This window comes from Acomys minous (genome assembly GCF_964271855.1).
Source record: "Acomys minous genome assembly, chromosome: 13".
NCBI lineage: Eukaryota > Metazoa > Chordata > Mammalia > Rodentia > Muridae > Acomys > Acomys minous.
Window position 1 is genome coordinate 9,522,383 of NC_140495.1, and position 25,605 is coordinate 9,547,987.

At 46.2% G+C, this 25,605-nt stretch overlaps 1 protein-coding gene across 1 annotated transcript; it reads right to left on the reverse strand.

The window, feature by feature from the left end:
• Window positions 1-501: 501 nt before the first annotated feature.
• CMTM6 (CKLF like MARVEL transmembrane domain containing 6) lies at window positions 502-22,660 on the reverse strand. The gene is made up of 4 exons (XM_084754550.1): window positions 22,462-22,660; window positions 13,950-14,126; window positions 10,474-10,572; window positions 502-3,500 (listed from the first exon to the last, which is right to left on the reverse strand). The coding sequence occupies exons 1-4, from the start codon at window positions 22,597-22,599 to the stop codon at window positions 3,363-3,365; spliced, it is 552 nt and encodes a 183-aa protein (XP_084610676.1). The 5' UTR covers window positions 22,600-22,660; the 3' UTR covers window positions 502-3,362.
• Between the last annotated feature and the right edge of the window lie 2,945 nt (window positions 22,661-25,605).

Genomic DNA, 25,605 nt, shown 5'->3' on the forward strand with positions numbered 1-25,605 from the left:
GAATTTGGGAAGCGAAGAGGAAAGATCGGGAGTTCAAGGTCATCCTCATCTACATAATAAGTTTGAAGCTAGCCTGGGCTACTTGAGACCCTGTCTCAAAAACAAAACCAAACAAAAACCAACAAAAAACAGAAGGGAAAGGAGAAGAGAGGAGAGAGGAAAGGAAGAGAAAAGTGGTGGTGGTGGGTAAGGTTAAAGCCATTCAATGTGTAACATTCTTTTACCATGTGATTTCCTAAAAATATTTTTGTTTCCATTTGTATATTGGGCAGGACTGGGACTGACTATGTAGCCCAGGTTGGCCTTGAAAGTGCAGAGACCTGCCTCTACCACCTATGTAGAACAGGTTGGCTTCAAGCTGACAAGGATGCTGTTTAAGTCTGTACTCCACCTCTCCTGAGACCAGCCCATGTATAGGGACATGTATAGCCACAGGAACAGCTAGCTCCTCAAAAGAGAGGGTATGTAAACAAGTCTATGTAATGAACAACCTTTAAGGTATAAACACTGGAATTAAGTGGATTTATTGTAAAAGATTATAAAAGCTGATATTAAGAGTAATAATAATAATAATAATAAAAAGACCCACAGGTTTTAAATCAACAATTACAAAAGTGATTGGACGTAAGCAATGTAAAAATACATTTCCCGGTCCCCACGTAAAGCATAATTTAAGTATAGTAATTATAAAAGTTGTGTGCTGTAAGTATATTTCCCTCTATGTCTTAAAAACCATGCTAAACAATTTGTATAAAATACAGCAAATCAAATCTGCCACAGTTTCTAATAAAGACGCCATCTTTCCTGCACTGATGGCCTATGGTCCCAGCTTTTCCGGAGCTTGTCTAGTGCTATAGCCTAGCCCCATCTCCCTCCATAGAGTGCGAAAGCCAGTGCCAGCCAGTCAAAGACCCCAAAGAGAAAGTTCTAAGTTAAGAGCGGCACAGACACAGGTGACCAAATTATCTTCCTAAAGGAAAGAATGAAGTAGCTGGAGCAGAGCCCTCAGCTGTGGAACAGAGCACATGCACAGCGAGCAACCGAATGCTAAGCTGCGGCACATGTGCAGCCAGGCCAGGGTAGGTCTGTCAGTCCGGAACAAGCCAAACACAGGCAGAGGCACCACCACTGAGATAGGATGTCCCCACGGCCTGCGTGCTAGAGGCTACTTCTCCAGGGCAGCACTGGAGGTCGGTCCTCTTTGGTCAGAAAGGTGCCCCAGCGGCTCTAAAAGAGCCTGAGAGGGCAGAAACCTTCATAGGTAGGGCCCAGTGTGAGGTCTTAGGTCGGTGGGGGTGTGCCCTCCAAAGGGACAAGTCATGGCCCCCTCTTCCCTTGCTTCCTGCTCTACCACAAACTCCCCCACAGTGATGTGCTGCTGTCTAAGACAACAGGTCTGACCATGCACTGAAGCCTCCAACACTGCAAGCCAAGATGAACCCTCTTTTTAAATTTTTACTCTAAGATTTATGTGTGCATGTATGCCCTGTGTGTCTCGGTGCCAGAAACCAGAGATACTGGCTCCCCTGGCACTGGAGTATCAGCAGTCATGAGCCATCCCACGCTGGTGCTGGAGAAGAGCCAGGTCCTCTACAAGAGAAGGATGCATCTTAGCCTCTGAGCCATCTTTCCAGCCCCAGCTCCTCCTCTTTGTAAGCTGAATGTCTCAGGTATCTTGCTACAGGAACAGACAGCTGACTGATAGTTGGCAACACTAAGTAGCCCTTATGTGCTGTTAATTCTCAATAGGTCTAGGTGACATTTACAGTGACTACAGCAGAGCTTGGTATGAAATTCTAAAATTGTCTGCCATAAACTAGTTACCTTTGAATTATTCTGTTCTTGGTTTCAAGGGCCTACTGTCCCTTCTCTCAGATGGCGTGCCCAGTAAGGCGGCATCCATGATTGGTCTCATGATCTCCCAAGTAGGTACGGTGACTAGCACGTAACCCTGGCACCAGCAGGCCAGGCAGTGAGCCAGTGACACAGCAGCAGCTGTGTGCCCAGATTCATGCACTTCTGAGAGCTGCGATAGCCTCGCTCATGTAACTAATACCATCCACACACACTAGCAGACAAGGAACTGAAAAGAAGAGGGGCTCTAAAGTGAACCCCTGGACACAGCATCACACTGCTCTTTGGTCAGAAAGGTGCCCCACTGGCTCTACAACAGCCTTCCAGCATCAAGCAATTCTTTCAAAGTCTGGGGAACGGACTGAGGCCTTAGTACCCCACCATCAGTATTCACTGGCAGGGGTTCTAGGATCTGCTTTCTCAAGACACCTGCTCTAGAGAGAAACCCAAGCAAGGACCTGGCACTCCCGCCTCAGACTTTTGGTGACAGAAGGGCACAAGGCTCTGGATGCTGGATGCCTGGAGGCAGCGACAGTGAGAGAGAAGGGGAAGAGGAAGACTAAAGGCTCACCTTCACAGCCCGTGACGAGAACGTCAGAAAGGAGGCATCTCAGGTGGACGAGAAATCCAAGGACCTTGAAGAGAAGCCCACAGAGCTGTATGCACTTGAGAAGAGACGACGGTCACTAGGAGGGACGGCCACGGCTTCCAGCTCACATGAAGCACTAGTCTGAACACAGCACGAACCCTTCACATCTCTGCTAAGTGGTCAAGGCCTATTTGTGTGGTTACATCCACTGTAGGGACAAAAAGTCTACTCTATCTTTGGTCTTCAGATGTAGTATCAGTTTCTTCACTTTCCTGTGTTCCATAGCCAACTTTTTGCTTTTCAACTTAATCTCAACAACTAAGGTGCAATGTAAAAACCATCACAGAGCTGCTGATATTGCTGCTTTTATACACATAAAACCAGCCCACACGCTCTCTGTTAGGCAACGACGGCCCAGGAGGAATTAAGGATGACTGCCTTAAAAGGTTAGCACGTAAGTGTAGGGCTGAGGGAGAAACGGCACCAACAAGGGTCCTACATTAAGGAAAGAAGCCCACACCAGCATCTTAAACACAAACGAAATCCCCAACAACAGAACAGAATTTAACCATCAAAAATTAATAGTGAAGCAAATGATTCTAAAGTGAAACAGTTCCTGAAAGGACGGAAAAGGCACGGTGTGGAAACTAAGACTGGTGAGGGGTGTCCTGTAGTAAAACGACAGACATGCAGGTCACAGAGACAACAGTCCTAGTCTTTGAAAACAAAACAAAACAAACAACAACAAACCCCCTCCATTTGAGACAGGTTCCAACAGTTATTAAATACCCTCTGAGCTAACTGGTGGGGCTGGCAAGCTGCCCTCCTGCCTCTTCCCTTCTCTCCAAAAGACAAGTGCACATTTGACAAAGGTCAGGCGGAGGGAGCCTCTCTTCAGGTCCACAGCACCTCCGTGTCTCTAAGCGTTGAGTGGTTCCGTGAGGGCTTCGGCCCTCGCTGTGTTCTCAGGTTTTCTCAGCTGGCTCTGCTTTCGCTTCTCCCACAGCATGACACAGAAGTCAGTTAGGAACATGAAGCTTGCCATGAAGCCAAACACCTGAGGGGGAAAGGGTTCGATGAGGAAGTGTGAGTTACAAGCATGTCTCCTGCCCAGCCTGAGCGGTCACACCCAGGAGAGATGGCTTATCAATTCCACCTAATAACTACTTTTTAAAATAAAGATTTGCTGAGGCTGGAGAGATGGCTCAGTGATTAAAAACACTCCCAAAGGTCCTGGGTTCAATTCCCAGCACCTGCATGGCAGCTCACGACTGTCTGTAACTCCAGTTCCAGGAGATCTGATATCCTCATACACATGTACAAGCAGGCAGAACATCAATGTACATAAAATAAAAATAAATAATATTTTAAATTTTAATTTATATAAAAATATTTGCTTTATTTTAACTTACATGCATATGTTTGTCTGTGGGAGTGAATGTCACATGTATGTATGTTTTGGAGGCATAAACAGATTACAGGATCCCCTGGAGGTGGGCTAGAACCACCTGAACCCTGGTCCTCTGGACAAGCAGCAGATGCTCTACCTGCTGAGCCATGCCCAAAACCCCATACTTACTACTCTTTAACAGAATGTAAAAGTCACCGAACCGGGCATGGTGGTGCATGTCTTTAATCCCAGCACTCAGAAGGCAGAGGCAGGCAGATTGCTGTGAGGCCACCCTGGTCTACAAAGGGAGTCCAGGACAGCCAAGGCTACACAGAGAAACCCTGTCTCAAAAAACAAAACAAAACAAAACAAACAAAAAACAGGTCATCAAAAGAGGAAAAGATACCATCTCTAACTTGATCTAATGCCCTCTTCTGGTATGCAGTCATATATATGCAGGCAGAACACTGTATATGTAATAATAAATAAATCTTAAAATAAAATAAAAGAGGAAAAGACACAACAAAAGGAAAATTTCCAGAGTAACAGCCACATCCCACAAGACACAAATGCCAGTTCCTCTGTTTTGTGGTACTAGGACCCAGTGCTACTGCATGCTAAGCTTGCACTCACCACGGAACTGCCAACCCAGCGCCAGGGTTAGGTGCTGCCCTGTAAGAGATGGCAGCCCACAAGGGATCTGGCCTCCCTGCTCCTCCATCTCCACAACTGATCCCACCTCCCTGCCTGACGCCTCCATGTCTCATATTCCCTGTAGGCGTCACACATGCTTGCCAGCTGAGACAGGTGCATGATGGATAAGCTGACTCCACACACACTTCATGTGACAGGAGAGAGGGTGTCACCACTACTCGCAAGACCCTAATCCTAGCAGGTTGTCTCCACCTCAACAGCAAGAGACACTAAAAATTCCTATTAGCCTAAGAAATCACAAGGCTGACATGAAGGCTGAACTCCAAGCCACACAGCTCTCTTCCTTCTAGTTGCTCTGGGTTTTGTATCCTCTCCTGAAGAAAAAGGAAAGTTGCCAAGAGGGGCTTACCCACACGAGAAGTCTTAGGGTCCCAGGGGATGCTGAGGTGACCCTATTACAAGAGTTATAAATGCCATGGAAAGAGAGCACAGCGGGGAGGCTCTGACAAGCATAGAGTCCTACAAGCCAGAGTGTGGGTGCCTCCCTATAGGTTTCAGAAGGGGGACGTCCTTTGCCGTGTGGGTGAACAGTAGTTCACAGTACGTGCTTAGAGGCAGCTAGCTGTCTCTTATTCATTTTTTGGGAGGGGTTAGTTTTTCAAGTTAGGGTTTCTCTGCATAGCGTTGGCTGTCCTAAACTCATTTTGTAGACCAGGCTGGCCTAGAACTCAAGAGATCCGCCTGAGGTGTGCACTACTACTCCAGGCTCTGTCTCTGATTTGGGGATGGAGGGGTGGGGAGTGGGGGGTGGGGGGGAGGGGGTGCTGTGTGGCCTTCAGGATGTGGGAAAGTAGGGAGGAGGGGCTTCAAAAGAACAAACCTCCGACCCAGACTGGCAGGTCATTACCCATATGGCGTCAACTGAAAACAGCCAAGTGTGCTGGTCCTGACCCTTCTGAACAGGTTTGCTCTCACTCCCACAGGCAAGCAAGGAGCTGACGCAGTAATGGCTATCTTATCAAACTAGTGCCCAGATTTGGCCTTCCTGGCTCCATACCTACTGGCAACGGCCCTGTGCACATATCTAGGCTCCATCGTTGTGTAGAGAGGACTGGCCCTCTACAGAAGCACGGTACTAACAGCAGGAAGGTAAGTGACTGGACTGCCTTCTCCCTCCCGCCCTGTCCAGCACCCTGAGCTCCATGTGCCTGAGTCTTTTCTAACCAGTATATAAATAACTGTCCCTTCTGCACACAGCCCTGGGTGATGACATCCCACCCCCTCACACAGCTGACACTGCCTGAGGCACAGTGCCAACAATCCTCTAGAAAGCCTTCCCCTGATTCAACACCTCTCCCCATGCATGTGCGTGCGGGAGGAAGTCTACCTCAAAACCCTCATCTCTAAGCTCCTCCAGCCTCCATGGCCAGGGACCTCTCGGCCTTCTCACCCCGTCTGCTGCTGAATCACTGGGTCTTAGCTCTTGGATTCATTTCTCCAGGTTAAAGCAGGTTCGGAGACCACAAAAAACAATCCACTCTATGCAAGACCAGAGACCAGCTCAGCTCAACTCTTGGCTCCACCCCTGAGGAGTAACTCACTTTCACCCTATCGTGCCCTCCAACCCCCTGGAGGACCTTAAACTCCTACTCAAAAATCAACCCCATGAGGCCATTTCCTCCCCCAGCGTCCCCTGCTCCTGCGCCATGAGAAAGAACTCCTTACTGTGCTCTGTGAGCGGTCACACGGACACAAGTGACGCCCTTGACACTATAGCCGACTGCTGATTACAGGGAACGTTATGAGCTTTGCTAGATAAAACTGCTCTCTTTATTTATCCTGTGACCTTGGCCTCCTCTCACAAACACTCCCTTTGCACCACCCCCTTTACTCTCTCTTTTTGCGTCACACTGGTGCAGTCCTAATTAAAGAGGTACTTCTCTATGGGCAGCCCGCTTCTGTAATCCCAGCACTCGGGAGGCAGAGGCAGGTGGATCTCTGTGAGTTCGAGGCCAGTCTGGTCTATAAAGTGAGTCCAGGACAGCCAAGGATACACAAAGAAACCCTGTCTCAAAAAAGCCAAAACCCAAACAAAAATAAATAAATAAAGGGGTGCTTCTCTTATTCCTGCCCCTTGTCGACTTGGGAAGACTTACTCTGATTCCAGACACTGCTTTTCTGACAGAAGGCCTCAGATACATATATCTAAAACAAGTCCTAATTTTGTAAACTTCTAACTTGAGTCCCCATTGTGAGGTCTATCCACCACAACACTTCCGTGGTGTCCCATGTTCCCCTCTGCTCTGCCAGCCCCCTTCCAAGAGGGCACCACAGCAGGACAGCTAGATCCCCAACTGTGCAAGCTTTACCATAACTCTCCACATTTCACCGCCTACAAGTAAAACAGTCTGTCTACAAAGCCTCTCCATCCCTGTACCAAATGTCTACCTCTTTTTTTTTTTTTTTTTTAAAGCAGGGTTTCTCTGTATAATATCCCTGGCTGTCCTGGAACTCTCTTTGTAGACCAGGCTGGCCTCAAACTCACAGAGATCCCCCTGCCTCTGTCTCCAGAGTGCTGGGATTAAAGGAGTGGGCCACTACATCCCGCCAAATATCTACCTTTTATCTCCTGCGTCAGGGGCTAGCTAGCCATCATACTGTCAGAGGTCCCTAAAGCCACACACCAGTCTCTTCTTCTTTTAAGATTTATTTACTTTTATGTATATAAGTGCTCTATCTGTATGGACAGCTGCAGGCCAGAAGAGGGCACCAGATCTCATTATAGATGGTTGGGAGGCACCATGTGATTGCTGGGAATTGAACTCAGGACCTCTGGCAGAGCAGCCAGTGCTCTTAACCGCTGAGCCACCTCTCCAGCCCCACTGGTCTCCTTCCATGGCTGCCTCAAAATGAGGACGGTCCTATTTGTCATCCTCTTATGCACAGACACATCAACACTTCCTGTTCCCTCACAATGTCAACCCCAGTCCTTATCCATAACAGCAGCAGGACAGAACAGGGCCATCTCAATCCCCACCCGCCACCTCATGTCCTGGAATCCTGTGTAACTTTTTTTTTTTTGTAACACAAAAAAGGCTGCAAAGGTTAGATCTTGGACCTGCTGCTTTAGGGGACAAGGAAGCCTGGAATAAACTGCAACACCCGACCCTGAAGTCTGCCACATCAGCCTTGAGGTGTGGACTCACTTACCAACTCCTACAAGCCCCACATTCCTCAATCGGAGCCATATATTACCTTAGGGCACCCCACCCTGAAACTTGTAAGAGGAAGGCAACCAGCCCCTTGTTCCCCATCTCTTTCAGGAGTTCAAAGTCTCCAAGTCCCTAGATTGGAGGCCAGCATTACTGCCTAAAGCATCTCAGCTTCTGTGTATGCATAACATGGATGTAGGAGTCTGTGGGGTGTCAATCAAAGAGATAAAAAAATCAGCAGATAAAAAATTAAATTCCAGGGCTGGAGAGATGGCTCAGAGGTTAAGAGCACTGACTGCTCTTCCAGAGGTCCTGAGTTCAATTCCCAGCAATACCTGGTGGCTCCCAACCATCTATAATGAGATCTGCTGCCCTCTTCTGGCCTGCAGGTTTTTAAAAAGCCACAAAATGTTATTAAATGTATGACTGGCAGCAAAGGTTTCACTGACTCACAGAAGTGATAAGACAAGCATGATTTGCAACTCAGGTTAGGTGAAGATGTAAAAAGGGTTTTGTTTTGTTTTGTTTTGTTTTGTTTTAAGATTTATGTATTTATTATTATGTATACAGTGCTCTGCCTGCACATACACCTGCAGGCCAGAAAAGGGCATCAGATCACATTATAGATGGCTGTGAGCCACTTTGTGATTGCTGGGAATTCAACTCAGGACCTCTGGAGGAGCAGTCAGTGCCCTTAACCTCTGAGCCATCTCTCCAGCCCCCAGAAAGGTTTGCAGTTTTTGTTTTTGTTTTCTTTTTTGGCTTTTCAAAACAGGGTTTCTCTGTGTAGCCTTGGCTGTCCTGGACTTGCTCTGTAGACTAGGCTGACCTCGAATTCAGAAATGTGCCTGCCTCTGCCTCCCGAGTGCTGGGATTAAAGGTGTGTGCCACCACACCTAGCTAAGAAGTTATTTTTTCAAAGCAAAAACTCCATACTTTAAAACAACTAGGTTAAATTACATAAAATACATTTTCCAGTCACACAGTAATGACAGAGGCTCATGACGCCACTACCTATTTCCTCTTCCTTAAATCACTTCCTCATTGTATTCTTCTAACATAAGACATTCTGAGAATTCTGTCAAGAAACAAAGACCAGGCTTCAAATTTAGCTTCCTCACTAGCAAAACCCTTGAGGAAGTGAAGGCCAAAACAGGAAGAAAACAGCACCAAGTCTCTTGCAACTCCAGCTGCCTCCCCCATAACTTCGTGCTCTGGGTGTGTGAATGGGACCCTGGTGTGTGTGTGTGTGTGTGTGTGTGTGTGTGTGTGTGTGTGTGTGTGTGTGTGTCAAAGTGGGACTGGCACTGCAGTCTGCAACTCTCAAGGGCCCCTGGGGTGTGTGTGTGTGTGTGTGTGTGTGTGTGTGTGTGTGTCAAAGTGGGACTGGTACTGCAGTCTGCAACTCTCAATGCTTTCTTTTTACTGATTTTATTTCTTTTTCTTTCTGTGTCTGAGTCTTTGCCTGCATGGATGTTGCACACTATAAGGAGTTGGCTGGCCTGGAACTGGTACTGTGGGTAGTTCTGAGCTGCCATGTGGGCACTGGACACTGAACCTGGGTCTTCTGCAGAGCGGCAAATACTCTCAATGCTGAGCCAGCTTTCAGAACTCTGAACTCTTTTTGTATTGTTTAAGCTTAAAATGTAGTTTTACTGACTGACAGCTCAGTCAGTAAAATTCTTGCAAGCATAAGCACACAAACTCAATCTCCTGAAACCCACATTTTAAAAAGGGGGCTAGCATCCAGAAGCACACACCTTTACTCCCACTTTTGGGAAGCAGAAGCAGGCAAATCTCTGAGTTCAAGACCAACCTGGTCTACAGAGCAACTTCCAGGATAGCCAGAGCTACACAGAGAAACCTTTATCTCAGAAAGATAGACAGACAGACAGACGGACGGACAGAGGCCAGCAAGATGTCTTTATGGGTAAAGATGTTTACTGCTCTAAAGTCTGATGACCTAAGTATGACAACTCCCAAAAGTCATTTTCTGACTGCCACGTTCATGTTATGGCACACACACACTTTCTCCCTCACCAGTTCCTAGGTTCTGGTTTTGGGTTTTTTGTTTTGTTTTGGTTTGGTTTGGTTTTTTGAGACAGGCTGGCCTCACACACACAGTGATTTGTCTTACCTCTGCCTCCCAAGTGCTGGTATTAAAGGTGTGCACCTCCAGGCCTGGTGATCCTAGGTTGTTAAGACTACCATATTTTACTTTTAGGTCTACTTTTATATTAAAAGTAGAAGAAAAGCTACTCATTGGGCTGGAGAGGCGGCTTAGTAGGTAAAAGTGTCTGGCACACAAGCCTAAAGATCTGAGTTCACATCCAGAAACCCATGTAAAAGTCAGGCACAGTCTCAAAAGCATCTGTAGCCCTGGAACACATACAGGAAACAGGGAAGTAAAAACAGGACATTCCAAGAAGCCAATGGGGCCAGGCAAGATGACTCATGCCTCTACTGCCAGCACTGAGTACCAGGCCAGCCAGGGCTAGCTCAAAAAGGATGGGTGGGAGCTAGTGGGGTGGCCGGCATAGGTCCACAGCAGTGAAAAAACCACCTCAAATAAGCTACAAAGGCAGAGCCAACACTAAAGATCACCTCTCACCTTCACACTGACCATGGCACACAGGGGCCCACTCCACACAAACACACACCATGAATATAAACAAATAAGTAATAATTATTACTCATATATAATTTATCAAGAACATTTTAAATTCTCTATTTCTAAGGAAACAAAAATAAGGTTAAGAATGCAAAGTACTTACAATTGCAGCAATTTCAGCTGAGGTCCCGAAATGGGTAGAAACAAAAAGGATAGATGCCAACAGAAATATACACCCTGCCCCCAGGGTGATGTAAAAATCCTACAGAGAGAGAGAGTACAAGAACACATAGGTTGGAATAGCAGACAAGGTGTGACACTTTTAATTTCTTTCTTTTTTTTTTTTTTTTTGGTTTTTTGAGACAGGGTTTCTCTGTGTAGCCTTGGCTGTCCTGGGCTCGCTCTGTAGACCAGGCTGGCCTCGAACTCACAGCGATCCGCCTGCCTCTGCCTCCCGAGTGCTGGGATTAAAGGCGTGTGCCACCTCGACCGGCTGACACTTTTAATTTCAAAAGGCCTGAATGACTTATGTTTTCTTGGTGCCACCAAACTTAAACATGGTAGCCTGGTGCCTTTACAATAAGACTGTCTACTTTAGGTTCATTATCATATTATTCACTTCTATTCAACACTATCTAGTTTAGGCTGCATGACTACAAAATGTTTCTTTTTGAGACAGGATCTTACCATGCAGCCCTGGCTGATGTGGAACTCAGTATGTGGCCTTGAACTCACAGAGCTCCAACCCCCTGCCTGTGTCTCCTGAGTGGGATTATAGGCATGGGCCACCATATACAGATCATTTTGGGTTTGGAATAGGTTTTGTTTATTTGTTTGATTGTTTGCTTGCTTTTGCTTTTGTCATTGTTTTTAATGTTACTGGGGAATGAACCTATGGCCGTATGAATGCTAGGCAAACACTACCACTAAGCTAAACTTTTGTTTGGTGGTTTTATGTTTATGTCTTGTAAGTCCTCATACAGCCTAGCCTGGCCATGACCTTCTGATCCTCCTGCCCCCACCTTCCAAGTGCTGGGATTACCATGTCTACCTAGGACAAACATCTTGAGACAGAAAAATGCACTACTGGGGCTGGAGAGATATCTCAGCAGTCCAGAGGACCCTGGTTCAATTCCCAGCACCCACATGATGGCTCACAACCATCTGTAACTCTAGGTCCAAAGGATCTGATCCATCCTTCTGGCTTCCAAGGGTGCCAGGTGTGCATGGAGTGGTTAGACATACGTGCAGACACACATACAAAAATAAAATATTTTTTAAAGCCAGATATGGTAAGACACACCTTTATCCCAACACTTGGGAGGCAGAGGCAGATGGATCTCTGTGAGTCTGAGGCCAACCTGATCTACAAAGTGAGTCCCGGACAGCCAAGGTTACACAGAGAAACCCTGTCTTGTAAAACAAAAAACAAAAAATCCACAAAAAACAAAAAAGTTAAAGAAAGGTTCACTGGCACTGGAGAGATGGCTCAGAGGTTAAGAGCACTGCCTGCTCTTCCAGAGGTCCTGAGTTCAATTCCCAGCAACCACATGGTTGATCAACTATATGGTTCATTACCATCTATAATGAGACCTGGCACCCTCTTCTAGCTGGCAGGCACATATGCAGGCAGAACATTGTATACAAAATAAAAAAAAAAATCTTTTATATATATGTGTGTGTGTGTGTGTGTGTGTGTGTGTGTGTGTGTGTGTGTGTGTGTGTGTTCAGCCGGGTGTGGTGGCACACGCCTTTAATCCAAGCACTTGGGAGGCAGAGGCAGGCAGATCTCTGGTCTACAAAGTGAGTCCAGGACAGTCAGGGCTGTTACACAGAGAAACTCTGTCTTGAAAAACCAAAACAAAAAAGAAAAAGAAAAAGAAAAAGAAAGGTTCACTGTTCAATAGACATAGCTTCCAAAGTCAGACTACCTCAGTTCAAATCCCAGCTATACAACTTCGTAATTATGCAACTTCTTATTTGCTTCTTACTGTTAGCGTTAGGGCATGCAAGTGCAGTACAGTTTGTGGCAGCCAGAACACAACTTTGTGGAGTGAGTTGGCTCTAGCGCCTGAGTGCTGGGACTGCAGGCATGGAAAGGGCTTCAGGGGAAAGCAAGCAGTGCTCCACCAGCCGCACCATACCCCAGCCAGTTTGGGGTGGGTTTGGTTTGTCTGTGTGTTTACATGTGTATGCATGTGTTGTATGTTTGCACGTGTGTGCATGTGGAGGCAGCATATCTCATGGGAACACAGAGTTTACTGACTTAGTCTAATGTCTGTCTCCAGAGCACCAAGATAACAGGTGAGTGGCCATGTATGGGTGCTGGGAACCCAAATTCCTGTCCTTACATCTGTGATATAAGCACTTTACCTGCTGAGCCACCACTCCCAGCCTGGGAAACACTGTAACAGTGAACCAGCAAATGCATTGCTTATTCACCTAGAGACAATATTTATTTATTTATTTATTTATTTATTTATTTATGTGTTTTTGTTGTGGTGCTGGTGGTTTTTGTTGTTGTTTTGAAACAAGGTTTCTCTGTGTAACAGCCCTGGCTGCCCTGGACTTACTTTTTTTGTCCAGCCGGCCTTGAACTCACAGAGATCCATCTGCCTCTGCCTCCTGAGTGCTGGGATTAAAGGCGTGCGCCACCACCACCTGGCTGGCTTTCTTTTTTTTTTTTTTTTTAATAACTTTCATTTAATTTTATTTTATATGCATTAGTATATAGGTGTCTGATGCCTTGGAATAGGAGTTACAGATAGCTGTGAGCTAGGAATTGAACCCAGACATCTCTCCAGCCCATAACTTTTATTTTTTATATATAATTTATATAATTTTTTATATAATGAAAGCACCAGGCAGTGGTGGTGCAGGCCTTTAATCCCAGCAGTGGTGGTGCAGGGTGGTGGTGGGGCAAGGGGCAGGCAGATTTCTGTGAATTCAAGGCCAGTCTGTTTTACAATGTGAGTTCCAGGATAGCCAGGACTACACAGAGAAACCCTTTCTCAAAAAACAGGGGGGGAAAAGTTAACTAAAAGCAAAATACAGGCAGAACCACGTGTTGCTTTGTTGGAAACCCCTGCACGTTCCTGTCATCGCTCTATCTCCAGCGCAATGTCTAGGAGGGAACAGGCTCTCAATTCCTAACTGTACAGCCAATGAGTGACATTCTAAAATAGAAATAAATAGTCACAAAATCAAACTTCTAAAAAAGACAAAACTATTCCAGCCTGGTCTACAAAGAGAGTTCCAGGACAGCCAGGGCTATTATTATACAGAAAAACCCTGTCTTAGGGGAGAAATGTTTAGCTAAGGCATGGTGGCCCAAATCTATAAAGCCAGCACTCTGGAAGCTGAGGCAGGAGAATCATCAGTTCAAGGCTAAGCTGGGCTAGTGAGACCCTGTCTCAAAACAAACAACAAAATGTCTAAGGTGAATTGGTGAGGCCACCAGTAGGTATAAGTCCCTGGTGGCCTCTCCCTCTCATCCACACTTCACTGCTCCTCCCCATTGCTGAAGTGGAGCCCCAGTTGCGAGAGGGCAGAGAGCTGGATCCCAGAGCGCTCTCACAGTCAAACCAGGCGTGACTACGGGCCAGGGTGCCCTGCACAGGACCGCGCGTCCGCACTTACCGAGGACTTGACCTTCGCAGCGTCGACTCTGTCGTGCACTGGTGTGCAGTACACAATCAGCAGAAGGAGGCTCAGGAGAAAGGCGCTACAGCTCACGAACTCAAAGAAGTACAGGCCTCCGCACAGCCCACAATCGGACACAACCTCCTCACAGATGAAGGCCAGCAGGGACAGCAGCTACAGAAAGAAACCATGTGACCTCCGTGAGTTAAGATAACTCATGACACGCAGAACCTACATATAGGCTGCGCCTGTAAGCCCAGACACTTGAGGTTGAACAGGAGGATCAGAGGTTCAAGACCAGCCTTGCCAACTCTGAGACTCCCCGCTTCAACAACAACAAAAATTAAGCTCACTGTCTGTTTACTCAAATATTTAAAGTAGAGACTGGGGAAAGCAAGATAAATAGAATTTACAATCTGCTTGCCTTGAAGGGATACACCCAGTTAACTACTGTGTGTCAGACACTGAGACTCGGAAATGAGAGTGTTGTAACAGCCCACAGGAAGGGCGTCCAGAAGGAGAGAAAGCAGAGTACCACTGTCATGGCACTTTTTTTAAGTGTTGCAATGAGGGAGTCTGAGAAAGTTAGGCAGAGCATAGCTGGAGGCAAATGGGGAGACCAATCCAGAGGGCAGGGAAGTGTGGCTGCACACACAAAGGCTGTAGGAAGCAGCCAAGTAAGGGGTCAAGACCACCTTGAGAGAGGGCCTCTGTCCTACATGATGAACAGGAAACAGCAGCCAAGGTGTGCCAGAAGAAGGCGCAAGCGAGCTCCTGCTACTCAAACGTCAAAAACACCAGGGCACTTGCATTAGACTGCACTATAGGAAAGTGACTGTGATGTCAGTGACACTGACAAGAAAACTCCAGTCTGGCAGAGAAGTCAGATAACTCTATACTTGAGGAGAAGAAGGGATGGGGTGGGGAGATGACAAGTAGTAGTCACGTGTGAACACCCCAGTCAGGGGTCCAGTGGATGAGGTCACAGGAAGGAAGTTCAAGAGGAGAGCATTAAGCACACTTTCCCACCTTAGCAGAAGCCATCTGCTGGGAAGGCCTGAGCACAGGCAAAGAGCAGCTCTGTACAGGGAGAGGCCGGCACTCAGGTGGTTTACTGTTTAGAAAGTGGAAGAAGCCCTTGGGAGGCAGAGGCAGGTGGATCTCTGAGAGTTTGAGGCTAGCCTGGTTTACAAAGTGAGTCCAGGATAGCCAGGACTACAAGAGAAACCCTGTCCTGAAAAAGAAAGAAAGAAAGAAAGAAAGAAAGAAAGAAAGAAAGAAAGAAAGAAAGAAAGAAAGAAAGAAGAAAGAAAGTGGGAGAAGCGTGTTGATGAGAATAGGTTTTGTGATAGCATGGGCAATCTCCTTCTGAGCACCCAGACCATAAGAAGGACTGATGGTCCAAAGTCAAAAGCCAAAGAGACACTCCACCCTCACCTCAGCAAGGCAGGAGAGAAAGCCAGACAGAGTGGCACACAACTGCTATAAAAAGTCCACAAAGCAGACTAAGTGGTGCTGCATACTTATAAACCTAGCACTGGGGATGCTGAGGCAGCAGGATGCCCTGGAGTTCCAGGCCAGCCTGGGCTACAATGTAAGACCTTGTCTCCAAAAATCAATAGCTAGGCACTGGGAGTGTATGTAGCTCACTGGAAGGATGCATGTCTGGTACTCAGGGGGCCTCTGGCTCAATCCCCAGCCCTGCAAAAAACCAAAACCAACAAGAAACAGAGTAGCTTGGAAAACCAAGAGCTGCATTTCACAGTATACAGTACGCATCTCACCCACACTGTCATCACAAATGTCAATGGAGCCCAACGTGGTGGCACTTGGGAGACAGAGGAGGCGGATCTCTGAGTTGGAGGCCAGCCTGATATACAAAGTGAGTCCAACAGCCAGGGACGCACACAGAGAAATCCTGCCTCGAAAGCAAACAAACAAACAAATAACAACAACAACAACAACAAAACCCAAATGTCAGCAGAGCAGCACTAGGAATATTAGCAGCTTCTTTGAAAGTAAAGCACTCTTGGGTACTCCAGAGAAATGAGGACCTACCTTAAGAAAAAAACAGTAAAGGAACAAGGAACATCATGAAGACTTACTCATACAGCCCCAAGGCAGAAACAATGCAGATGTTCCTCAACAGCTAAAGGACGCTGAAGTATAAAATGCCCAGCCTAGACCCATCTCCAGATAAGTGTTCAAAGGGGAAACAAATCCAGTCTATACAGGGCTAGCATTCAACAAAGTGCTGTGCCAATGGCAACTCTATACCTTGACTAGGACATAGTGACTTCAGGAAGCTGTCCATGTGACACTACTACAGAATACTGCCCTCCTGCTCATACAGACAAGCACAGGCCCTCGCTCCAAAGTCTTCTGAAAGCATTTGTCTAAAAGGCACAAAGCCCCGGGCTTCATGCCCAGCACCAAGCCGGCAGTACTCACGGAGGAGTGAGTGAAGGAGGAAGGAAGACCACAAGTTAAAAAGCCTGGGATATGTGAGACCCCGCCCCATTAACAAGCAACCAAACAAAGGTGTGGGTGAAACTTACTACTCTTGTTTGCTATTTGAAAAAAAAAATTTTTTTTTTCTTTTGGAGACAGGGTCTCACTATGTAGCCTTAACCCAGAACTCACAGCAATCCATCTGCCTCTGCCTCTCAAGTGCTGAGATTAAATACATATGGCACCACTTGGCTATTTGTAAGTCTTATAAATCTACTATAACATCAAAATAAAAGTGTGGTGGTGCACGCCTTTAATCCCAGCACCCAGCGGACAAAGGCAGGTAGAGCTCTGTGAGTTTGAGGCCAGCCTGAACTACAGAAGCCATTCTAATACAGTACAGCTGGGCCTATGCAGAGACCCTGCCTCACAAAACCAAAATACTAATATTAATACTACTAACAAATCCAGGCAGTGATGGTGAACACCTTTGATACCAGCACTTGGGAGGCAGAGGTAGGCAGATCTCTTGAGTCTACAGAGTTCCAGGACAGCCAGGGCTACACAGAGAAACCTTGTCCTGAAAAAACAAAATAATAATAATATTAAAAATAAAAAATAAACAAAAAAAGGGAAAAAAATTAGTCAAATGTAAAGTGGCATATAATCCTCTAACCAAGTGGCTCTCAACCTTCCTAATGCTGTGACCTTTTAATACAGCTCCTTATGTTGTGGTGATCTCCAACCATAAAATTATCTTTTTTTTAAGATTTATTTATTTATTTATTATGTACAGTGTTCTGCCTGCATGTACACCTACCTGCAGGCCAGAAGAGGGCACCAGATCTCATTATAGATAGTTGTGAGCCACCATGTGGTTGCTGGGAATTGAACTCAGGACCTCTGGAAGAGCAGCCAGTGCTCTTAACCTTTGAGCCATCTCTCCAGCCCCCATAATATTTTCTTTGTTGCTACTTTATAACTGTAAAATTTTCAGATGTTATCTGATGAATCATAATGCAAACACCTGTGTTTTCTGATAGACTTAGGCGACCCCTGTGACTCACTGGTTGAGAAATTCTGCTCTAAGGGAACTTCTCCGCCTCCCAAGTACAAAGATTTTGGGGCTGGAGAGATGGCTCAGTGGTTAAGAGTGCCGCCTGCTCTTCCAAGGTCCTGAGTTCAATTCCCAGCAACCACATGGTGGCTCATAACCATCTATAATGTGCTACGGCGTCCTCTTCTGGCTTGCAGGAGTACATGCAAGCAGAGCACTGTATACATAATAATAAATAAATAAATCTTTAAAAAAAAAGACTTTGTACCAGCACAAAACCAGACCTCCTTGCTCTGCTTTCCCGTAGCGCAGACCAGACATAAAGTAGACCCCACATCCTCAACAACTTCCCTGGAAGCATTCCCTACCAAGCCATCACAGGACACAGACTGACACACTGAGACAAACCTGAGCAACAGCTTCCTTAGCCTGCGCTGCTGCCTACAGCATGAAGTTTCAGGATAAGGGTCCAGTGAGTCCTCAGTGTCTAAGGCTCTACTTGCTATATCTGTATATGTTAAGGTTTATCCACGTGTGAGAGTCTAGGAAATATCTGAAAAACATACCTACACAGAGAGGCAGAGGCAGGCGGATCGCTGTGAGTTCGAGGCCAGCCTGGTCTACAAAGTGAGTCCAGGACAGCCAAGACTACACAGAGAGACCCTGTCTCGAAAAACCAAAAAAAAAAACAAACAAACAGAAAGCTGGAAGCTGAACATGAACAACTATAAATCCAGAACCCAAGAGGCAGAGGCAGGATTTAAGGCTGTCCCCCAGTTACATGGGGGATTCAAGGCCAGCCAGGGCTACATGAGACTTTGCCACCAAAAAAAAAAGGAGGAAAAGGAGGAGGAGGCGGCAGCAACACCTGGGACCCCAGCACTGGGAGCTGGAGACAAGCCAGCCAGTACAGCCCAGTCAACAACATTGCGTTCAAGAGGAGGCCTTGAGGCAAACACCCAATCCTGACTTCTGGCCTACACACACACACACACACACACACACACACACACACACACACACACACACACACACCCATGCAGTCCATGTCAGCTCCTGTAACTCTAGCTCTAGAAGATCAGTTGCCCTCTTCTGACTTCAGGCACGCACACAGTGCACAGACACACATAAAGGAAAAAAGCCAATACACATACAATTAAATAAAACAGTTTTAAACTACGAATTCATTTTGGATATCAATTCAGTTAGTTTCCTGGTATTATGCTAGCCAACAGTAAATCTTTTTCAATCATACGTGTAATCTATAAATAGATCATATCAATCCATTTTAAAAGCCATTCAGATTGTGGGGACGAGATGACTCAGGGAAAAAGCACTTGCTACACAAACCTAGTGGCCTGAGTTCAATCCTAAACCCACACAAAGGTGGAAGGAGAGAGAGACAGGCTTCTACAAAGCTGTCCTCACACCACACACCATGCCACAACATGCACACCCATCCACACATATCATGTACACAAACACACGATAAATTTAAGTTAAAACTTAAATCAAGCAGTTGGGGATTTAGCTCGGTGGTAGGGTGCTTGCCTAGCAACCACAAGGCCCTGGGTTCAGTTCTCAGCTCTGGTGAAAAAAATAAAAAAGAACGAACGAAGTACCGTTTTAGCCGGGCGTGGTGGCCCAATCCTATAATCCCAGCACTCGGGAGGCAGAGGCAGGTGGATCGCTGTGAGTTCAAGGCCAGCCTGGCCTACAAAGCGGGTCCAGGGCAGCCAAGGCTACACAGAGAGACCCTGTCTCAAAAAACAAAACAAAAAAACAAACTTAAATGATAGCCAGCATGGTGGCGCACACCTTTAATCTCAGCACTCAGGAGGCAGAGACAGGTAGATGGCCAAGGCTACACAGAAAAACCCTGTCTCGAAAAATCAAACAAACGAAACAAACAAACAAAAACCCTTAAATCATAGACTGGTTCACGTAGTCATTTAAACATTAAAACCCGAGCAAATTCCATCATCAATCATTTAAGGAAATAACTAACAGAATAGGGCAAATCTACAAACAGAATAACCAAATGTCTAGCTGCATAAAATGGAAGAGTCCAGTAGCTCCCTGCAGCACTGTTTCAGCCACTCATTTATTGCTCAGCTCTGGAGAGGCATGGGACAGTGAGAGGGGGTCTTTACATTTTGGACAAGACTTTGGACAAGCAGGGCAGATGTGACAAAAGCAGAGCAGCGTAATTCCAAGGGCTAGACAAAGTTCTGCACTTCTAGCGTCATTTCCTGTTTGCAGGATCACCCTGCGCCTCTTGGTATTTTGCTTGGTAAGAGCAAGTCCCAAGCAGCCTGGGAGATCTAAGAGCGGAAAGAACCTAGAGGTGACGCGGTGCCACCTCCCACAGCTCTGATGTAAGAAATCCCCCAAGTCCACAGTTTCAAAACAGGCTTCTTTTCTCTTTGGGAACTTTGAAAATCTGTTAAGACTTATGGACCCAAAACCACAAATCACATAAAAATATTCTGAATGCATTCCTGAGGGTTTGAAGGTTCCTTGTTAACATGCTGTGCCTCCTCTTCTGATTATGGTATCTCTCTACACCCTTGCTTTCTTATCAGACCTCTGCAATTCTATTAGACTTTAAAGTCACCAAGAATGGCAGAGAAGAAGGCGAAGTAAGTCTCCTATAGCCCTCAGCAGGGATGATGATTTTACAGACCTCATCTATAACTTCCTTGGGACTGTTCTTTTGTTTTGGTTTTGATTTTTGGTTTTTGGAGACAAGGTTTCTCTGTGTGATAGCCCTAGCTGTCCTGGAACTCTATAGACTTAGGCTGGCCTCGAACTCACAGAGATCCACCTGCCTCTGCCACCCAAGTGCTGGGATTATAGGTGAGTGCCACCACACCCAGCTAACAATGAGAAGTTTTACTCTGGCTTTAGCATTTCTTATTAGAAAGAAAAACAAAATCACCTGAAATAAGAGAGTTTTTCTGCACACCTGTGCAGCAGACCAATAGAGATGGTTTCCTTGGAGCACCAAGAATGCTTCAGTTATACGGTATTTTCTCTCTGTTTAAAAAATTGCATTGAGCCGGGCTATGGTGGCCCACACCTTTAATCCCAGCACTGGGCAGTGGGGATGGGGGTTGATTTGAGGCCAGCCTGGTTTCAAAATCAAGTCCAGGACAGCCAAGGCTACATAGAGAAACCCTGTCTCCAGAAACCAAAAAAATAAATAAAAATTAAAAATTAAAATTCCGCCAGGCGGTGGTGGTGCACGCCTTTAATCCCAGCACTTGGGAGGCAGAGGCAGGAGGATTGGTGTGAGTTTAAGGATAGCCTGGTCTACAAAGCGAGTCCAGGGTAGTCAAGGCTACACAGAGAAACCCTGTCTCGAAAAATCAAAAAATAAATAAATAAATAAATAAATAAATATTCCATTGAAATGTGTTCTACAGCAGAGAAGCACAGCTGGCATGTAGAAAACATGTTAGGACTATGTAGAGGAAGAGCAGAAGAAGCCAATCTGGAGCTATTGGTATAGCTCAGTTGGTAGAGTGCTTGCTTAGCACGCACAAGGCCCTGAGTTCAATTCCCAGCACCACATAAACCCTATGGTGGAGCACACTCACAACGTGAGCACAAAGAAGTGGAGGCAGGAGGATCAGAAGTTCAGTCATCCTCAACAACGTATTAGTGAGTTTGAAGCCAATCTGGACTACATGAGACTGAAACCTTGTGACAAAAGATGGGAGGGTGCCGGGCATGGTGGCACACGCCTTTAATCCCAGCACTCAGGAGGCAGAGGCAGGAGGATCACTGTGAGTTCGAGGCCAACCTGGTCTACAAAGCGAGTCCAGGACAGCCAAGGCTGTACAGAAAACCCCTGTCTCAAAAAACAAAAACAAACAAAAAAAAAAAAAATGGGAGGGAGACGAGTGGAAAGAGAGGGAGAGAGGACTAAGGGGGGAGGGAGGGAGGAGAGGGAAAAGAAGGGGGAGGTGGAAGGAGGGCGGGTTAGCCAAAACCACACCCATCTGGGTAAAAGGAACTACAAAGAGGCAACGACAGGAGGGAACCCCAGTGCCTAAGAGCCTAAAGGTGCCCACTGTAGACACTCCAAGGGGACACACAAGGCCAGATAGATCCTCTAGGGTTGCACGTGACACTTTATCACTTGTCTCAATGATTTCCTCCTCAGCCCCAGCTTCCATCACTCTGGCAACTAAAAGCAGGCCAGTTTTCTAACTGCTGTTTTTCTTCTCCAGGAAAGTAGGTCAACTGAGTTCTAAGAATCTAAGTTCTGGTTATCGGGATTTAAAGAATTTCACATCTTCCCAAGGAAGCCAGTGGGCTGTTTCTAGCATAAATGGTTCGCCAAAAATAAATAAATAAACCAACAATTTAGTTTTTCTAAAATCATCTTCTTGAAAAAAATAATATCCACTGGCAGCTGCGTTAGGATCCTGAAACACAGCACATAATTTAAATATCACAGCACGTAATTTAAATAACAAATAGATGTCTCTGTTTTCACGCCTAAGTTTATAGAAAATAAATAGACGCACGCCTGATCTAGTTCTCTCACCCTCACACTCAACCAAAACCAGGAAGATGCCCTTTTGACTCTGCCTCGAATTCGCTGCGCAAGCTTAACACACACACAAACTGCCCGACAAGTTAAACTGCCCTAATGAACTAGCACCCGGAAAACCGCAAAAGCCAGAAACGATACACAGAAAGCACTTTTTGTCTAAAACACAAGCACTCAGGGTGATAATGAAAGAGTTGGTTGAAGGATATCTTTTACGGGGCTGAGGACCGGCCACCCCGTAGGAGGCGGACAGCAACGCCCCCTTCCCTCTTAGGGGAGGAAAGAACTGGGGTGTGGAAACCACAGCTTTCCGACCGAGGAGGGCGAGCGGCAGCCTCGAGTCATCCACCCCAACCCACAGGTCCAGGTTCCGGCCCCGATCCCAGCCCTAACCCCCGGCGCACGCTCGTCCTCCCTCCGCGGCCGTTGGTCCTCACCAGTTGCAAGCCCTTGAGGATGCGCCGATGCCTTGGGAGGCGGCCCAGGAAGAAGTAGACGGCCAGGCCGTTGCGCGCGCCCCTGTCGGCGCCCGGGGCCGCCTCGGTAGTGGGACCGTACACAGCTCCGTTCTCCATAGCCCGCAAAAGGTATCTTGTCTCACAAAGTCTCCACAGCGCAGTAGGGGGCGTCACTTCCTGGAACTCCGCCCCCGCTTCCGGTCAACTCCGCCTTCCCCACGCCCTTGCCACGCCCCCTGCCTCGTAGTGCCCCTTGTTCTCCACGCCCCCTCTGCCTTTCCTAGTCTCTTGTTAACTCTTGAAGGGCTAGTCGTTATTGACAGAGCTCCATGCTTTCTGTGGACTTCAAGATTTTTGGTTTGAGGTTTTTTTTTTTAATTACACTTTTTGTTTTGTTTTGTTTTGCTTTTGTTTTTTTGGTTTTTGAGACAGGGTTTCTCTGTGTGTAGCCTTGACTGTCCTCGAACTCACAGCGATTCGCCTGCCTCTACCTCCCAAGTGCTGGGATTAAAGGCAAGCACCACCACCTCCAGGCTAATTACACTTATTTTTAGGTTTGTTTGGTTTTTTTGGTTTTTCTGAGACAGGGTTTCTCTGTGTAGCCTAGGCTGTCCTGGACTCACTTTGTAGACCAGGCTGGCCTCGAACTCACAGCGATCCACCTGCCTCTGCCTCCCGCGTGCTGGGATTAGAGGGGCGCGTCACCACGCCCGGCTTTTATTTTTAAACCTGTATGTCTATTATCTATCTCTCTATCTATCTAGGGAGGGGCGCAGTGAGGGCGTCAGAAAACCATTCTGGGAGTCAATCCTCCCATCCCTTCATGCCAATCCTGAGGACTGACTACATTTTCAGTCTTGGCAGCTGGTGTCTTTTACTGAACCACCTCCCCGCCCTGACTTGTGTCTTTTAGTTTCGTTTCGGTCTGATCTTTTTTTTTTTTTGAAACAAAGTTTCACACATCCAGACTAGCCTAAGAACTCCATAGGTAGTCCCTGCTAGCCTTGAACTAGTAACAATCCTCCTGCCTCGATCTCTAAAATGCTGAGATTACAGGCGTGCATCCCTCCACGCTTAGCCTATTTTGGTTTTTTTTTAAAGTGCCAGGGATCGAACTCAGATCCTTCTGCATGTTAAAACCCACGCCCCTCTGTTGAACTGCACTCCTGACCTCCTCCGGCGGAGCTTTCATTTCTCACTTCTCACTATCTTCCATCTTTTAGATAGTTGCCTTTTCATTGGAGAGGGGGTACACCTGTGTATGAAGGTGCAGGCTCACATATGTGCAAGGGTGGAGGTCAAAAGCCAACTTTGGGTATGTTCCTCAGACATCATGCACCCTGTTTTTGAGGCAGGGTCTCCACTGAACTAAACTTACCAGTTAAGCTAGACTAAATGGCTATGAAGACCCAAGGATCTGCACCCCAACTCCCTGGTGTGGAGTTATAAGCACAGACCACAAACCTTTTTTTTTTTTTAATATGGGTTCTAGGGATCAAACTCAAGTCATCAATGCTAGCAAGCCTTTACTAGCTAAGCTGTCTTCCCAGCTCTTTCTCCGCCCCCCTGCCCTTCCCCCTCACCCCCATACAGGGTTTCTCTGTGTAGCCTTGGCTGTCCTGGATTCATTTTGTAAACCAGGTTGGCCTCAAACTCACAGCAATCCACCTGCCTCTGCCTCCCGAGTGCAGAGATTAAAAACATGTGCCACCAAACCCAGCTCTTTCCCAGCTTTATATGCTTGATGTTTATAGTACAACTGTAAACCAGATCTGCTTATTAAGTTTACTGCCATGTGCCAACCATAGACACAAAATCCTTTCTGGCAGGACAGTAAACAGATTAACAAAAATTCCAAAGGACAACTGACAAACAGATTAGTCAGAATATCAGATATTAATAAATTACATGAAGATATTAACCATGCCAATCTATAATGATTCAATTTTAGATTTTTTGTTTGTTTGGTTTGGTTTTGGTTTTTTGAGACAGGGTTCTCTGTGCAGGCCTGGCTGCCCTGGAATTGCTCTGTAGACCAGGCTAGCTTCAAACTCAGAGCTCTGTCTGTCTCTGCTTCCTGGGTGCTGGGATGAAAAACACATGTCACCACCACCTGGCCAGATTTTTTTTAACTTAATGATTAGTATGGGACCTGTACATATTCAACAGAAACCACACTTTGGACTTGGAAGTTTGCTCTTTTTAATAAACTCTGTGAGATAGTCAACTATTATTTTTAAAGATGGGTTTATTATTTAAAAATTTTTTTTGCCCAAATATGGGCTGATGTAGCTGTGTTCAGAGGAGGCTAAACAAATACTCTGTACTTGACAGCATTAAACACTTTTGCAACTGTTCACAATTTCTATGAAACAAATCACTCCATCAATGAACAGTCTATTGGACTGACCAGACAGTTCTCAAACGAAAGAAAAGTAGCCAATGAATACTTTGAAAAGTGCTCAACATTTTTAACCATCAGGAAAAAGCAACTTACAACTGCTTTGAGAGCCTATCTCAGCCCAGTCAGAAGGAGCATCATCAAGAAAGCAAATATTGTGAAGGATCAAGAAAAGACAAACTTCTGCTGTCTGCTGTCAGGAACGTGAACTTGTGCAGCCACCGTGGAAATCCATGTGGGCGTTCCTCAAAAAGCTGAAATTAGAACTTCAGCTCCACCCACCTGCACCACTCCTGGGTATAGAGCCAGAAGCCTCTAGTCAGTGTACCACAGAGATTCTTGCAAATGTTTATAGCTCTATATTCCCCATAGACAAGAACGAGAACCAGCCTAGATGCCCAGCAGCAGCGGAATGGGCAAAGGAAATGTAGTACATATAGATAGTGGAATTTTACGCAACAGTTTGGGATTTTTTTTTTTGTTGTTAATGAAATTATGATATCTGTGCAAAAAATGAATGCAACCAAGTATTACTGTTAAAGAAAATAAGGCAAATTCAAGAGACCAGCCGGGCGTGGTGGTATACACTTTTAATCCCAGCACTCAAGATGCAGAGGCAGGGAGATCACTATGAGTTCGAGGCCAGCCTGGTCTACAAAGGGAGTCCAGGACAGCCAAGGCTACACAGAGAAACCCTATCTCAAAACAAAAAACAAAAAGCA

Excerpts from the sequence above, each read along its gene's own strand:
- CMTM6 (XM_084754550.1), bottom strand. The coding sequence starts at position 22,599 with ATGGAGAACGGAGCTGTGTACGGTCCCACTACCGAGGCGGCCCCGGGC. Across the intron at positions 14,127-22,461 it reads TCCTCAAGGGCTTGCAACTG|CTGCTGTCCCTGCTGGCCTT; the intron begins GTGAGGACCAAC and ends TTCTTTCTGTAG. Across the intron at positions 10,573-13,949 it reads CTGCGAAGGTCAAGTCCTCG|GATTTTTACATCACCCTGGG; the intron begins GTAAGTGCGGAC and ends CTCTCTCTGTAG.